At 47.2% G+C, this 17,364-nt stretch overlaps 1 protein-coding gene across 1 annotated transcript; it reads left to right on the plus strand.

Annotated features, from left to right (window-relative positions):
- The first annotated feature begins 10,246 nt into the window (after positions 1 to 10,246).
- Tmt1a (thiol methyltransferase 1A) lies at positions 10,247 to 16,603 on the plus strand. Its single transcript, XM_057792421.1, has 2 exons — positions 10,247 to 10,905; positions 15,233 to 16,603. Exons 1-2 carry the CDS (start codon positions 10,408 to 10,410, stop codon positions 15,467 to 15,469), a joined length of 735 nt encoding a protein of 244 aa, XP_057648404.1. The 5' UTR covers positions 10,247 to 10,407; the 3' UTR covers positions 15,470 to 16,603.
- The last annotated feature ends 761 nt before the right edge of the window (positions 16,604 to 17,364 follow it).

The following is a 17,364-nucleotide window of genomic DNA, read 5'->3' on the forward strand; positions in this document are numbered from 1 at the left end:
GTTCCAAGAGCTACAAGGGGAAAAAGTCTCTGTTCGACTATCAGCATGTTCCTCAGCAGCCATCTTGAAGGGAAGGAAAGAATGGAGCGTTTTAAAAATCTTGAAAAAAGAAAACTAAGCCATAACAGCAACAGAAACAAGATCCCTAGACCCTGCAAAGCTGAGCTTCAGAACAACAGGGCTGGAGAGCTGGTCAGTGGGAACTGCTTACTCAGCATGTGTGGCCCTGGGAGGGGAGGGGAGAGGGAGGGTAGGGTGGGGGGAGAGAACCCAAGAGGAGGAGGGGAGGGGAGAGGAAAGGTGGGGGGAAAGGAGAAGAGAAAAAAAAAAAAAGAAACCAAGACAAAATGTGGACCTTTCTGAATGAACACAAGCTGAGTTCACGGCTGTCCTTGCCTTAGAGACACGCTCTAAGCAGTCAAGCTTAGGAAAGAGTGACTGTTATACAAATTACATGGATGATAAACTTGCCGGGCTCCAGCCTTGGCTGGGGTTCAGGTACTGAGGCAGGGAAGGGGCAGCCGCGCAAGGAAAACTCAAGTGACCCCAAATAGCTCCGGGCATCTTTATTTATACTTAAGCAGAGTTTTGTTTTGTTTTTTAACCAGGGTAACAAGAACAGTTTTATTATTGGCTTCTATTTTTGATTTTAGGGGATACATCGTAATTTAAGGAATACACAATGATCATTATGAAAAGCCCCATTGTTCCCCTTTCTGCTTCCTCAAATACACCTTCCCACCCCTGCATAACCTTATTCTAGACATGGAGTTCAGCATTTTTTCAGGCTTAACTAAATATCGAGCCGGACACATCCTGCTCCCGCAACACTTTATGTCAGCTGGCAGCTACTTGTGGTTATGAAGCTAAAAAGGTAATATAGACATGATCACAATGCTTTAAGGACAGCAATATTCAAACGCAGACAATTCTTTCATGTCTGCAAGTTATGCTTTTATATGGCTCCCTTTTCTACAAGAGGGTCCCATGTGTGCATCTTTCTGTAAAAGGCAGACTTTGGTAAGGCACGCTTTCCCCGCCCCACACTGCAAGCTCCTGCGTGTGGTACAGATGGGCCTATGTAGCCCACATTTTGCATTGTAGTTTTTCATCTTGGAGCGTATCAGACCCTACCAACAATTCTATGTTGGGTGCCCAGGGAAATTCCTCTCTACAGTTGGCACTGTGTATTCCTGAGGCCTTTCCCCTCTATGTGTCTGTGTCCTTGCTCTCCTTTGCAGACCTGTGGGACAAGGCCAGTGTTCCAAGTGTTTTCTCACGGCTCCTGATGATCTCCACTGAGTCAGAAAAGTTCCCAGGATTGGGAGTTGTAGTTAGTGATTCCAGATAAGAGATTTGAGAAACATTAGCGCCCTCTTGAATCTTATGGGAAAAATTTTCGAGAAAGAACAGAACATCCAGGGAAAATTACAGCTATTGCACATGTGACTGACAGAGTAAAACTAAGAACTGTCCAAAGAATCACAAATACAATGAGGGAGAAAAGAGCATGCAAGCTGCACGAATTTTGGTCCTTGCCAAGAGAGACTCCGATTCCATGGGAGCCCATGGAAGCCCATTGCTGATCCAAGACTAGGCTGCACGGCTCCCAACATAAACCCACTGGAAAAGGTAAGTACATAGACACATTCAGGATCATGTAATTTCACAGCGGTCACATATGAACCAATTTCAATTGCTATAAAATTACTGCAGTTGGCCATGGCGGCCCATGTCTATAATCCCAGCACTTGAGAGGCTGAGGCAGGAGGATTGGGAATATAAGACAAATCTATCTTAAGCAAACAACTAGGGCTAATTACCTACAATAATGCATTACAATGTGTTGTCATTGTTGAGACAGGGCCTTATATAGCCCAGGCTGGCCTTGGACTGATCCTCCTGCTCAGCCTTCCTGGGATCACTGGGCATGAGCCATTACACCAGGCATTTCTTAAAGATAAAAATCATCATATTAATGCCCTAACATATGAGTAGAGGACAGGATTAAAAATATAGTGATTTTTGTATACAAAAGTGTTGTTACAATTTATAGCTATAAAATGCTTCATGAGTACACCATAGGGTTCTTGTTTGTTTGTTTGGTTGGTTGGTTAATTTTTTGAGACAGGGTTTCTCTGTGTAGGTCTGGTTGTACTGAACCTAACACTGTAGACCAGGCTAACCTCGAACTCACAGAGATCCACCTGCCTCTACCTCCCAAGTGCTGGGATTAAAGGCGTGTGCCACCACCACCTAGCTGCACATCATGGTTTTACTAACAAAAATCTTATAGCAGAGAGTCAGTGAGATGGCCCAGCAGGTAAATGTGCTTGCTGCTAAGACTGTGACAACTTGACTATAGTCCCTGGGACCCACAAGGGGAAGGAGACTACAGACTCCCACAGTTGACCTCTGACCTCTACCCACACACCCTGACATTCGTGCCCATACACACACCCCAAATGAAATGTAATCTTACAGCCGGGGGGTGGTGGCAGGGCATGCCCTTAATCCCTGTACTTGGGAGGCAGAGGCAGGCAGATCTCTGTGAGTCCAAGGCCAGCCTGGTCTACAGAGTGAGTTCCAGGGAAGGCCCCAAAAACTACAGAAAAAAACCTATCTTGAAAAACCAAGAAAACAAACAAACAAAATGTCCAAGATACCTAAATCCATCTTTAGGGTCCTGATGTCAGGTCTGAGTTTAAATAAACAGCAAGAGGCATATGTAACTTAGTAGTCTCTATCAAGATGTGGCCCTGCCACCAATGGCCACGCAGTTGACAGCACTGCGTGCAGTCTCTGTGGGAGATAAGATCGTCCCCTGATGGCACCACAGTTTCAACCTTGCCCTGTCTAACACGAGAAACTGCAACTCCGTGGGGCCCATTGTTTGAACAGCTAGAGAGAGGGGCACACACCTTTCCAGAGAGTCTCCTGCCAGAGTGAGTATGTCAAATCACTCAGGAAGACAGAAAACAGCCCACAGAAGGGCAGCAGTGGGCTGGAAAGATGGTTACATGGTAAAGAGCACAGACCGCTCTTGCACAGGACCCAAATCACGTTCCCAACACTCCTGTTAGGTGGCTCACAACCACCTGCAATTCCAGCTCCACGTGGATCTGGTACCTCTCGCCTCTCGGGCAGCTTTACTCATGTGCACACACACACACACACACACACACACACACACTACAATTAAAAATAAATCTTAAACATTATAAAGCAACAATAACTAACTGTGGCAGTTTGAATGAAAACGTCCCCATAGGCTCACAGGGAGTGGTGTTATTTCAAAGGATTAGGATGTATGGCCTTGTTAGAGTAGGTGTGGCCTTATTGGAGGAAGTGTGTCACTTGGGGGTGGGCTTTGAGGTTTCAGATGTTCAAGTCAGGCCCATTGGTTCTCTCTCTTCTTGCTGCCTGCTGTTCCAAACATAGACTCTAGGCTCCTCCAGCTCCATGTCTGCCTTCATGCCACCATGCATGATGCCAACAGACTAAACCTCTCAACTGTAAACCTGCCCCAATTAAATACTTTCTTTTATCAGAGTTGCCCTGGTTATGGCATCTCTTCACAGAAGTAAAAACCTGTCACAGGTGACATAGTCCTTATTTAATGATAAAGAAATATAAGCATTTATGCTCCTAGAATCGACTAGCCAAAGCACATGCTAACAGCTGGAAGGCGAGGGGTTGTTTCTGCTGTTATTACTTTTGTGGGCAGTGCTAAAGACCCAGGCGAGTGCCCTGTCACTACACCTCCTAGAATTTAAGCCCTAGAATAAGGACTTAAACATCTCAGTCTTAACAATGGATATGGCACAGCTCAAAGGTGAGCAGGGAACCTGAAGAGCACCACAAAGTAAAAGGAAGTGATATACATATAACAGACACACAGGTTTTTTTTTTTTTCCAACTCCATAGGGCCCCTACTACATGGTATATCACACACAAATCTACAGCATCATGAAGATGAATGTCAAGCAGATTTCCTACAATAACTGAACCAGAATACAGCACTGGAAAGAAACCCAGATACTTCCCCCAGATCTGGAGATTAAGTGACATATTCGTGAGCCAACTGTGGTTTGAAAGAAGATTGCTCCCATGTGGACTGACTGTCACTATTAGGAGGTGTGGCTTTGTTGGAGGGTGTGTGTCACTGTGGGGGTGGCTTTGAGGTCTCGTATATGCTCAAGATACACCCAATGCGGGACAGAGTTCACTTCCTACTACCTGTGGATATAAATGTAGAGGTCTCTGCTCCTTCTCCAGCCCCATGTCTGCCTGCACCTCCATGAAGATAGTGCACTAAGCCTCTGAACTGTAAGCAGCCCCAGTTAAACGTGTTCCTTTGTAAGAGCTGCTGTGGTCATGGTGTCTCTTCACAGCAATAGAAACCCTGACTAAGATCTTGAAGAGCAGGAGAGATGGCTCAGCCCTCAAGAAAGTGTAGTTTAATCCAAGCACCCACACCAGGCAGCTCACAGTTGCCTGCAACTCCAATCCTAGAGACCCAACACCTCCTTCTGTCTCCATGGGCATGCACATACACAAGTATAAAAAAACTTCAAAACAAGAACTTAAAAAAAGTATTGAGAGGAGCTATGGAGACAGCTCAGCTGATGGAGGATCTAACGCCCCTCTGACCTCCATGGGAACATGCACACATGTGGAGGATCCAATGCCTTCTCTGGCCTCCCTGGGAACATGTACACACGTGGAGGCGCTAATCCCCCTTTGGCCTCCCTGTGAACTTAAGAGAAAGCTATCTGAGCCGGGCGGTGGTGGCGCACGCCTTTAATCCCAGCACTCGGGAGGCAGAGGCAGGTGGATCTCTGTGAGTTCGAGGCCAGCCTGGTCTACAAGAGCTAGTTCCAGGACAGGCACCAAAGCTACAGAGAAACCCTGTCTCCAAAAAAAAAAAAAAAAAAAAAAAAAAAAAAGAGAAAGCTATCTGGAGACAGGGGCTAGCAAGATAGCTCAGATGGGAAGGTGCTTGCCTTGACACAGGAGGACCTGAGTTTAATCCCCCAAAACCACATTAAAAGAAGAAAACTGGCTATAGATGTACTTGCAAACCCCAACACTCAAGAGGTGGACACAGACAGGTCCTTGGTCTTCACCAGCCACAATCCTGGCCTATATGGCCAAGGCTAGTGAGAAACCCTGTCTCAGAAAGTAAGGTGGGAGCCGGGTAATGGTAACGCACACCTTCAATCCCAGCACTTGGGAGGCAGAGGTAGGTGGATCTCTGTGAGTTCAAGTCCATCCTGGTCGAGTTCAAGTCCATCCTGGTCTACAGAGCTAGTTCCAGGGCAGCCAAGGCTATACAGAAACCTTGTCTTGAAAAATCAAAAAAAAAAAAAAAAAAAAAAAAAAGTGAGATAGGAGCTGGTGGGAGGGCTCAGTGGGCTCAGTACTTGCTGGACAACCCCGTCCAGTCCCCTTTCCCACAGTGGAAGGAGAGTGCCAACTTCCACATTAGATGGCTCACAGCCACCTGTCATTCCAGCCTGGGATGATCTGATACCCTCTTCTGGATTCCTTGGGCACACACATATGCATTATATAACAGTCACACAAATACATACATAGAAATAAAAATGTAAATTAAAAGAATAGTATAAAATAGCAATGAATCATGCCTAAGTCCTGAGCATAGATGACTTTCCCTTCCCCAGCTATCAAACTGCAATTTTTAGGGCTCTCACAGGAGAATTTATTTTCAGAAAGAAAAAAAAGAAAGAAAGAAAGAAAGAAAGAAAGAAAGAAAGAAAGAAAGAAAGAAAAAAAAACAGCCTTTGCCTTAAGCCCTTTGTATAGCTCTTGTGACTCATGGTTTTATTTACTCATTGGCTTTTTAAGATTTAGCTACCAGTCAGTTGTGGTGGCACACACCTTTGATCCCAGCAATGGGAGGCAGTGGTGGATCTCTGTATGTTTGAGGCCAGCCTGCTCGACCAAGTGAGTTCCAGGACAGCCAGGGGGCTACAACATTAGACTTCTTTCCCACCCCACCTCTCAAAAACAAACAAACACGCAAAAACAAAACCAACATCTCTAGCTCCTCCTGCGGTTTTTTGAGACAGGGTTTCTCTGTGTAGCCTTGTAGACCAGGCTGGCCTTGAACACACAGAGATCTGCCTGCCTCCCAAGTGCTGGGATTAAAGGTGTGTCTCAGCACCACCCAGTTGAGAACGGAATGGCCTCCAGAGACTAGGAGATGTGACCTTGTTGGAGGAGGTGTGTCACTGTGGATGGGCTTTGAGGTTTCAAAATTCCACACCATTACCAGTTAGCTGGTGCATTCTCTCTCTCTCTCTCTCTCTCTCTCTCTCTCTCTCTCTCTCTCTCTCTCTCCCACCCTTTGTGTTTGTGGAGACTGGACCCATCTCAGCTGCTTCTCCAGTGTCATTCCATGATAACGGACTTACCCTCCAGAACTGTAAATTCTTTCTGGTCATAGTGTCTTACCACAGTACTAAAAAGTAAGACGAGTTACAATCCTTTCCATGAAAGTTCTGGAGCCAACTACAAAAGAGAGGAAAAGGAAGGAAAACAACAACCAAGTTTCTTAGCAACCCTTGAGAGGTGGTGCTCAGTCTACCCCAATTGCATAAAAGGGAATCACTAAGGCGCTTAAATTTGGCTCTCCTTGGACTTATCTTGTTCTTTTCCTGAGCCTTTTTCTGCAAATCAGCTCCCCTCCACATCCGCTCCCTTGCTAAAGTCTATCTAAAAATCTTTAGCTCACCTGGGTTTGACACCCACTGTCGTCCCTTGACAGAGTGCAAACCTGGCACTCAGGGGGTGGTGGCAGGAGGGGTCCAAGCTCAACCTTAGCTCCATAATGAGGCTGGAGATCAGCTAGGCTACATGAGACCCTGTCTCAAAACCGAATCAACACAACTGGGGATGGGGCAGCAAGATGGCATTGCTGCCAGTCCTAACTGAGAGCCAGAGACCTAACTTCCAAAAGTTGTCCCCTGTCCTTCACACATGCACTGTCTTGGGTATTTGAATACTTGGTCCCCACTGGTTGTCTGTTTAGGGAGGGTTAGAAGGTGTGGCCTTACACCTTTAATCCCAGCACTCAGGAGGCAGAAGTAGGCAGATCTCAGCAAGTTCCAGAACAGCCTGATCTACTAAATTTCAAGACAGTCAGGGCTACATAGTGAGACCAGACTAGGGGGAGAGGTGTGGTCTCACTGAAGGAAGTATGTCACTAGGGGTGGGCCCTGAGGTTTCAAAACATGCATGTCATTTAAGGGTCTTTCTGTCTCCTGCTCACAGTTTGAGATGTGAGTTCCCGGCTATTCCTGCCACCATGACACTTTCATTCTCACCAGGCTGCTATTCAGCCACCAAGGACTCTACCCCTCTGGAACTGAAAACCAATTAAATGCTTTCTTCATAAGTTGCTTTGCTCGTGGTGTTTATCACAACAATAGAAACTAAGACAGTTGTGGTGTGTGTTGGTGTGCACTCAAAAGCAAGCGCATGCACCATCCGTACTAGGACATGTGCTATATGTGCTATGCCTGCAGTGTGGCACCTACACCATGAGACCATTCATGAGCCGGGCAAGGACCTGGAGATTTAAACACACAAAGACACACAGACAGAGTCACGGCTCATCCTTTATTGTGTACCAGAGCCGCTTATATATGGACCCTTAACTGATAGCCACGCCCCAGCCAAACCCACCAGAAACCACTCCCTTGCCATCAGGAACTCCTAAGGGTCTTGTGCTCAAAGTAGCTGAAAACACAGGGAAACAAGTTGTTTTGCTTAGAGCAGCTGCAAGCATAACAAGTTGTTTACAGGAAGTTCAGGGTCTGGGTTCGCATCCCCCAACAAATGCGCGCACACACAAACATACACATGCAATGGTAGAAAAGGGGTTTTTGTTGTTTTAGACAGGCTCTCCCACTGTGTTTCCTTGACTGGCATGAGGCTCACTGTGTAGAACAGACTGGCCATCCCCCTGCCTCTGTCTCTGCTGGGATTAAAGGCAGCACCACCAGACCCAGCCTCATAATAGCTTAATTTTTCATAGTTCCAAACTGGAAATAATCCAGTCATATGCCAACAAGTGATGAGATAAACTGATGTAGGGTATGACAGGGAAGCAATAAAATGGCCCTGAATCCATCACCTGCTTTCAGAAACAAAAACATCTGGGGAGAGATGGCTCAGTGGTTAAGAGCACCGGCTGCTTTTCCATAGGTCTTGAGTTCAATTACCAACAGCCACATGGCTCACAACTATCTATAGTTTTTTAAAAAGTGCAAAAAAAGTGTGCCTGGCCAGCTCATAAAAGCACTAGCAGTACACCCAGTGGCCAGGTAAATGGGTGCTGCACACCCACAATTCCAGCACTCCTACAGTGGCCCAGAAGCAATGACAGAATTACTAGAAGCCAGTAGGCCCTGGCCTGGGGTGCTCAGCACAGCTGTAGAAACGAGGGACCCTCCCTCGGCAAGGTGGATGGGAACCCGCTGTTGATACTTGTCCTTCTACATGGTTGATTGACATGTGCACACACATGAACACACAATTAAAATAAAAATCTGGGCAGTGGGGGTGGCATATGCCTTTAATCCCAGCACTTTTGGGGTCGGGGAGCAGAGGCAGGAGGATCTCTGAATTTCAGGCCAGTCTGGTCTATAGAGTAAATTCCAAGACAGAAAGAGCTAAACAGAGAAACCCTGTCTTGAAAAACCAAATAAATAAATAAAATTTTAAAATGAAAAAAAAAACTGCATATGCTCTAGCACACACATATGCACACACATGTGCTCACACACACACTCATGGAATGGTTGTTAGGATACTTTTGTTTGATTCTTTTTTGTTTTTGAGACAGGCCTCTATTCTACAGTTGGGATGGGGGAGTTTCCTGTGTCACTGTGTAAGTCAGGCTGGTCTCACCTCTGCCTGCCTTTGCTTCCTCACTGCTGGGATTAAGGTGTGTGCTGCTGCTATAATTGCGTAAGTGTAGGGTATATAAGTGTGAGTGGACTTTAAATCACCCCCACACACCCCTCCCTGGGTTAGGATCAGTGATCGGTGATAGAGTAGTTGCCCGTCATACATGAGGCTCTGGGCTCAACCCTTTGTACCGTCCACCTCCACCATCAATTAAAGGAAGATCCAAACGAGAACACAGCTCCGCTGGTCCCCAGCACTCTTGTGCTTTAGAATGTGCGTTGTTCCCTCCTCTGATGCCGACACTGTCCTGCCAGTTGTCAGATGCTATGGCTGTCTCACTCCATTTCATCTGGAAACCGGTGGAGTGACTTCTTGATCAGACTTGCAGAACTGCGTGAATATATTAGTGTCTCAATTCTTCCGGTTGTGCCTATGATTCTATTGCCATTCACACATCAAAAGCTCCGTGTTTCACTTAGAATCGCTTTGATAATTCACTTAATTCCATTAAGACCTGTTCGAGCACTCAGAAGAAACAGAAGCAAATGATTTAATAAATAATCCAAGAAGTCCGTGCAGCAAGGCTTTTGTGACTGAGGTCTGTGATCTCAACACTTGAGAGGTCAAAGCAGGATCAAGAATTCAAGGCCAGCTTGGTCTAAGGAGAGAGACCCTGCTTTTGGCAAAAACCTCACAACACTCCCATCAAGACAGATTCTTGCAGCTATAAACTGGTGGGTTTATAGATGTGACTATCCTGAGCACTAGTTTACCCCATAGGCTCTTACATAATAGCCAAGTGTAATGAAGGTGAAGAATGACAATTGCACTTTAAACCATAGGCGGGTCAAACAGTGACTTAGCAGAAATCCCTCTGATTAATTATTAACCTATGAAAGCCTCTGTTGAGAAAGGAACTTGGGAAATTGTTGACTGAGGCTAGGCGGAGAGCCCTTTCACTTCCTTTATTTAAAAGAAAAAGAGAAAAAAAAGGACCTGGGTGGGGGTGCAGTGGGGAGAGGAGAAAGGAGGAGACTAAATTATGATAGAGGGATCTCAGTCAAACATCCCGTGGGGGCTCTAATCCACGCGGAGACTCTCCTCAGGACGGATTTACTGACTGGCTGGGTGGGTGAGGTGAAAGGGCCTTGCTTATAACAAACCGCAGCAGGAACCTTGCCCCCGCCTCTAGACCCAAGCAAGGCCAGGCAGGACCAGATCGGAGTTCTGGCTGCAACTCTCCTGAGGAACCACGAGGGACAGCCCTGGGCCGCTGCGCACGCAGCTGTGCCGACTTTGGCCTCATCTCCTGGGTGGGGTGGGGAGGTTAATCTTGGGTTTTGTTTTTCTGCTCGGCGGCGCCACCTCCCTTCCTGGTTGGCTCTGGAACGCGGCCCGGAGCCTGCGCCCTGCTCCTCCTCCAGAGGACTGCTCCGGGCTGTGGCCCTTTCTCCTCCATTCGCCGCGATGTCGCTCGCCATCCTCGTCCTCCGGCTGGTTGTCGGCATCCTGGCGTTTCCCATGTATCTGCTGAACCTTTTAGGCATGTGGAACTGGATATGCAAAAAGTGGTTTCCCTACTTTCTGTCGCGGTTCACGGTGACATACAACGAGCAGATGGCGGGCAAAAAGAAGGAGCTTTTCAGCAACCTGCAGGAGTTCGCGGGCCCCTCGGGGAAGCTGTCGCTGCTGGAGGTGGGCTGCGGCACGGGGGCCAACTTTAAGTTCTATCCCCCCGGGTGCAGGGTGACCTGTGTCGACCCTAATCCAAGCTTCGAGAAGTTCCTGTTCAAGAGCGTCTCAGAGAACCGGCAGCTGCAGTTCGAGCGCTTTGTGGTGGCCGCTGGGGAGAACATGAGCCAGGTGGCTGATGGCTCCATGGACGTGGTGGTCTGCACCCTCGTGCTATGCTCGGTGAAGAACCAGGAGAAGATTCTGCGCGAGGTGTGCCGAGTGCTGAGGCCGGTGAGTGACAGATGAGGACTAACCCTAACCATAACCCCAAGGGTGGTCCTGTCAATTTCAGGTGTATTCTAATCTAAAAGGTACACTTAAAAAAAAAATCAGGGAAGGATTTTTTTTTTTTTAAGAAAAAGAGTGGTGGAAAACGACCTGCAGGACAGCTCAAATGTCGGTAACAGCAGCTCCCAGAACAGCTGAAGGGTTCATGCCCCCCAATTAAAAAACATTACAAGTGCCAACACTGAGGAGGCAGAGACAGGCTGATCTGTATGAGTTTGAGGCCAGCCTGGTCTACACAGTGAAGCCCAGGCCAGCCAAGGCTATACATTGAAACTCCGTCTCAAAAACCCCAAACCAAACAACAATTGGCAAGTCACTAAGGACAATGGGTTTGTTTCTTAAAACTGATCAGAGTTAAAAACAAAACAAACAAGATAAGCAACTGGGCAAGATCAGGAACACAAATTAAAGTAGTCATTGTATGAGAAAGACCTAGAGGCCATTTTTAATCGTGACACTGTCTGAGACATAGTCTAGGTACTGGGGTGAATCTGGGAAGGGTCCCTCATACAGCAGTTTTATCTACTAGAAATTTATCTACAGATACACATGTGCAAAACCTGTCCATCACAAGGATAGTCATTAACGGAGCATTGGCATTAGTGGAAACGGGAGGAAACCTGTCTGTGGATGGGAGATTGTCACACAGTCAGGAACGCTGTAGCTATTAAAAAGTTGGCTGGGTGTGGTGGCACACACATAAACCCGGCGAAAGTCAGTGTCCGGGAGGCTGAGGGCTCAGCATAGTCTCTCTGGCACAAGGACAGGTGCGCAGCGATCAAACTAGCAGGTAACCACACCTGACACACACCAGACATAGCCTCGGTTGTCTTCCTTAGCGTCTGTGGTTGCTTAATCGAGCCCAGATCATCATGACAGCCTCAGTTTACCCTAACGATAACCCTCTGAAGCAGGTACTTCTGCTCATCCTTTCAGAAAAGAGCTTGAAGAAATGCACCCAAGTTACACAGCGATGCTTGTGAATCCGGGTCTCATTCTCACTGGACTGTGCCAGGCTGGCCTGAAACTCTGTAGTTAGACCAGGCTGGCCTGAAACTCTGTAGTTAGACCAGGCTGGCCTGAAACTCTGTAGTTAGACCAGGCTGGCCTGAAACTCTGTAGTTAGACCAGGCTGGCCTGAAACTCTGTAGTTAGACCAGGCTGGCCTGAAACTCTGTAGTTAGACCAGGCTGGCCTGAAACTCTGTAAGTAGACCAGGCTGGCTGTGAACTCACAGAGCTCTGCCTCCCAAGTACTGGATTAAAGACATGCACCACTACACCCTGCCCAGGTCCAGCTCTTCAGTGAGAATATCACTGTCATCTTCCAGATTTCGGCATTTCTTCCCCTTTGCTGTCCACACTGAGGCTCTCCCTCAGTTCTCCTTCCACATATATATCCTCCCCAATAGTCTCATGTGTCCCGAGTGTTTTCAGCTGCATGCCTGCTCAGATTTCCAAATCTCAACACCCGTGCAGAGTTTGCTCCGCCCCGCCCTGCCAAGCTCCGGGACTATTCACAGACATAGCAAAGCCCATCGCTGCTTTGCCTTCCTGTCTCCTGCCTTAGCCTGAGGAAATGACATATTTGGTTTTTCATTTTTACTAGGAAATTTGGTTTTCTATTCTTAAACATATGCTTCTCCTGAACTTGTCTGTATAATTTGGGGTAACTACATCTCTAAACTGAAATCTATCTGGAACTCTGCCTTTGGGTGGCCAGGACCAGAGTAGCTTGACAAAGGCCAGCAAAAGGGAGATGCGTTTCTTTCCTCCCTCGGAAACGCACAGGGCTGCTTAGGTAGCATGTCCATGCCCTACGTGGGCTGCAGGTGAAAAATCAAAGTGCAGTTTCTCCCCTAAAGGCGATATCACTTACCATCCCTGGCTGAGTAAAACCCAAGGATGAAATGCCGCGCCCTGGCTGTCGTTTGCATTATGAATGGAATAACGCAGTCCAGTCTACACAGCACCTGTAGGTAGGCTCCTACTCTCCTTCGGCAGCTCCTGTGTTTCCAGCACTTACAGTCAGTGCCTGGGAACATTTTGCTAATGAATTGAAAGATTTTTTGTTTTGTTTTGTTTTTAAGTGCAGTTTCTCCCCTAAAGGCGATATCACTTACCATCCCTGGCTGAGTAAAACCCAAGGATGAAATGCCGCGCCCTGGCTGTCGTTTGCATTATGAATGGAATAACGCAGTCCAGTCTACACAGCACCTATAGGTAGGCTCCTACTCTCCTTCGGCAGCTCCTGTGTTTCCAGCACTTACAGTCAGTGCCTGGGAACATTTTGCTAATGAATTGAAAGATTTTTTGTTTTGTTTTGTTTTTAAGGATAGGAGTAGAAGTCAGATGTGGTGGAACACACCTGTAGTGCCTGCTCAAGGCAGGAGGGCTGGGAGTTCAAGACCAGCTAGTGCCAGAATGAGTTTGCTGTGGAGTGAGCTCGAGACCAACCTGGGTGATGCTGTGAGGCTGTTCCGAAAGTCAAGGAATAACAACAACAAAAAGACAGAAGAGGGGGAGGTGACCAGTAAGAGAGCGCAGCCAGCAAAGGCACTGCGGTCAAGTCTGCTGCCCTGAGGTCCACGTGGTGGGAGGAGAGAACACACGTGTGCACACACTTACACGCACTTGTGTTTTCACACTCAGACTAAATTAATGTAATGAAAATTTTAAACAAAAAGAGGGACTTAGCCGGAGGTGGTGGCGCACGCCTTTAATCTCAGCACTCGGGAGGCAGAGGCAGGCAGATCTCTGGGAGTTCGAGGCCAGCCTGGTCTACAAGAGCTAGTTCCAGGACAGGAACCAAAAGCTACGGAGAAACCCTGTCTCGAAAAATCCAAAAAATAAAAGAGGGACTTGGTGTTAATGCATTCATGAAGCATTTGTGTAGCAAACATGAGAGAGCAGTCAGAACCCTGAGCTCCAAAGCACAGCAGTAAAAACGCAAGATTGTGAAAGGGCAACGACAGATACAAAGATAAGAGAAGCCTGGCAAGTTTCCTTGTGTAGACTCTCCTTTTGGAGAAAGACTGCCTGAGTTTAACGACTGTTGTTGTCCACACACGTGTGTATGCACACATTCATGAGCCCACACACCAATTCTAGAACAGGGGAGTCAGAAACTGGCAGCTCTCTGAGGCCACTGGCCAGTTAGCCTAGCCAAGGTGGTGAAATCCAGCCAGTGAGATTCTGGGTCAAAAGTGGGGACTGCCCCTGAGAAGCCATATACCGGAAGTTATCCTCTGACCTCCACACAAAGCCCTACACATGAGCACTAACACATGAACACTCATGTAAAAATACACTTATCTTTAAGGTTCTTAGTAGACAGAAAATCTTTTTACTAGAAAGCTTGTGTACTTGGGTTCCTTTTAGGTCTGCCTGTTGATATCCATCCTTGCTTGCTCATGGAAACAACTGCTTTTTTCTCTTAAGGAGCCGTCACTTTATTACAAAGTGATATTAGCTAGATGCCATAACTCACACCTACAGCCCCAGCCCCAGGGCCCGCAGAGGCAGGATGATCAAGGTCGGCCAGTACAAACAGTGTCTTCTAGGTGCTGCAGGAGGAGGCCCCTTCCTGTGTGCGGTGCCAGGCTGAGGGGAGATGGGAGAAGCAGGCAGGGATGTCTTTGTAGCAGTGGAAACCCTAAGGCACACCCTTCACGGGCATGCTAGCTCCTGTGTAAAGGTGAGTCAGTTTTCCCAAAGGGCAATTTGAAAACTTCTACCAAGGTGTTTTAAAAGGCACCCACCATGGACTCAGCCCCGCTTGTAAACAATGTAGCTGTTTGGAAATTACAAGTGCTCTCAAGATTGGTAGACATTAATGCTGGTTACAGTGAAAAACTGGGAAAAGCCTAACAGATACGAAGTAAAATAAAGATTATAAACAACGTGTGGTACAGACGTAGTGTTGGGAAAAATTGCCTGTTCCAGGCCTGAAGATGTGGTCCCACTGTGACTGGGCCAGCTAGGCTGGCCTATCACTTCAGATCATCCCGCCTTAGCCTCTCTTGTGTGGAGACTCCAGGCATGGGCTATCTTGTCCAGCTAGTGCTGTATAAAATGTGACTGAAATTCAAACTACATTACCCATTACCTAACTCCATTATAATTTACCTGTGAATTTTCAAAGTTGGCCTCAGGCACTGAAATTTGATGCTTCACAAATCTTGTAAAGCTGTTTTCCCAGAACCAGTATCTTTAAAATGTGTGTGTGTGTATGTGTCTGTGTGTGTGTGTCTGTGTGTATTCTTTCTCAGGGAGGTGCTTTCTACTTCATGGAGCACGTGGCGGATGAGCGGTCCACCTGGAATTACTTCTGGCAGCAGGTTCTGGATCCTACCTGGCTCCTTCTGTTTGATGGATGCAACCTAACGAGAGAGAGCTGGAAGACTCTGGAGCAGGCCAGCTTCTCGAAGCTCAAGCTGCAGCACATCCAGGCTCCACTGTCCTGGGTTTTGGTGCGACCCCACATCTATGGGTACGCTGTGAAATAGTGGGAGGGGCACAAGGCCGAATCACTGCCAGGGCTCAAGGCTTCAGTTTAGATGCAAACTTCCACCTGGGGGAGGCGAAGTCCACTTTATTCTGTTTAACCATTTCTACATTCTCTCTCAAAACCAAATCAACTCTGTGAGTTCGAGGCCAGCCTGGTCTACAAAGGGAGTTCCAGGACAGGATCCAAAGCTACAGAGAAACCCTGCCTCGAAAAAACCAAAAAAACAAAAACAAAAACAAAAAAAACAAAACAAAACAAAAAAACAAACAAACAAAAAAAAACAAATCAAAGTAGCTTTGAACCCCCTTAAAAGCCACCAATGGTCTCTAAGCCTTTGATAATAAGGCAACCGACAGCTGGCAAACCAAACAAGTCAACTCCAGCTAACTGAAAATCCATGTCTGACTAACAGAAAATCTTCCCCCCCAGAAAATGAAATCTGAACCCACTTGCTACCCTGGTGTCTCTGCTCTGGCTTTTGCTGCCCTGTCTGCTCAGGCCAGCAGTTTTCTGTCTTTTGGTTCAGTGTTTCACCAAATCCTGCTGCACCACACGGTTTTTATGCGTGCAACGCACCGATGCTCCAGCGTCACCGCAGGACTGCACCCGGGCACTGGCATTCTGGGGCTTATTATCCAGTACGTGTTTTGTTGAACATAAGAGACTCTAGGCAGCGAAAGGGTGGCCCCTGCATTAGGGAAAATGGGCACACTGTGCGGGGGACTCTAAATGCCACCCCTAAATGTAGTGGGCAGGGTCTGGGGAATTCTTCTGACCAAATTCCCCTGGCACTGAACTGGGTGAGGTGGTGCACGCCTTTAATCCTAGCACCTAAGAGGCAGATTTCAGTAGATCTCTGAGCTCTGGGCCAGCCTGGTCCACAGAGTGAGTTCTAGGACAGCCAGAGAGACACAAGAAAATCTTGGGGGTGGGGGGGTGGAGGAAAAAGCCCTCTGGTCCTGGAAGGAAAGCACAGACATCATTGTGTATGCACTGAGAATGAGTCTGGGTGGGCCACTCGAGGGTCTCGGCTACAGTTTGTATGTATGTAAACAAATATATTTTCTGAGACGCAGAAGTCCTATTTTGAACATCAAATCAATAAATTCATATTCCTTTAAGAAATGGAAATAGTCTATACTTGGCTGACTTGTCTTCATTTGTGTCTTAGCGTCTGAGAAGGAAACGTCACCTTAGACAAGGAAGGCATTTGAACGCACAGATGTGTTTTTCTGCATCCAGGTATGAGGCACAACATACAAGGGATGGTCCTTGATGCTGGGGTCAGATCAGCCCAGAGGTGACTGAGGGGTGAGGGGGAGGGGCCTAGTCCTTCTGGGAGGGGGAAGGCATCCTGGCAGGAGCATAGGCAGCATAGGCAGGAGCATAGGAGCATAGGCAGGAGCATAGGCAGGAGCATAGGCAGCATTGTATCACAGTCAGGAACCTGAGAGTGGAGAGAACTGGGACCAGACCATAAAAATTCAAGTGATTCACTTTCTTCAGCAAGGCTACTAAAGGTTTCACAGTCTTCCAAAGCAGCCCACTGGCTGGGGACCAAGTGCTCAGGCCCACGAGCCTGTGGGGACATTTAGCATTCAAATGACCACACACAGCTAGCCTTCAGCCATTTTGGTGTGTGATGTGGGAGTGATTTTTTTCTAATCTGTTGCTTTCATTGGTTAATTAATAAAGAAACTGCCTAGGCCCATTTGATAGGCCAACCCTTAGGTGGGTGGAATAAACAGAACAGAATGCTGGGAGAAAGAAGGCGAGTCAGTGAGTCTCCATGATTCTCCCACTCCAGACAGACGCAGGTTAAGATCTTTCCTGGTAAGCCAACTTGTGGTACTACATAGAATATTAGAAATGGGTTAGATCAATATGTAAAAA

The sequence above is a fragment of the Chionomys nivalis genome, chromosome 17 (assembly GCF_950005125.1).
Source record: "Chionomys nivalis chromosome 17, mChiNiv1.1, whole genome shotgun sequence".
Lineage (NCBI taxonomy): Eukaryota > Metazoa > Chordata > Mammalia > Rodentia > Cricetidae > Chionomys > Chionomys nivalis.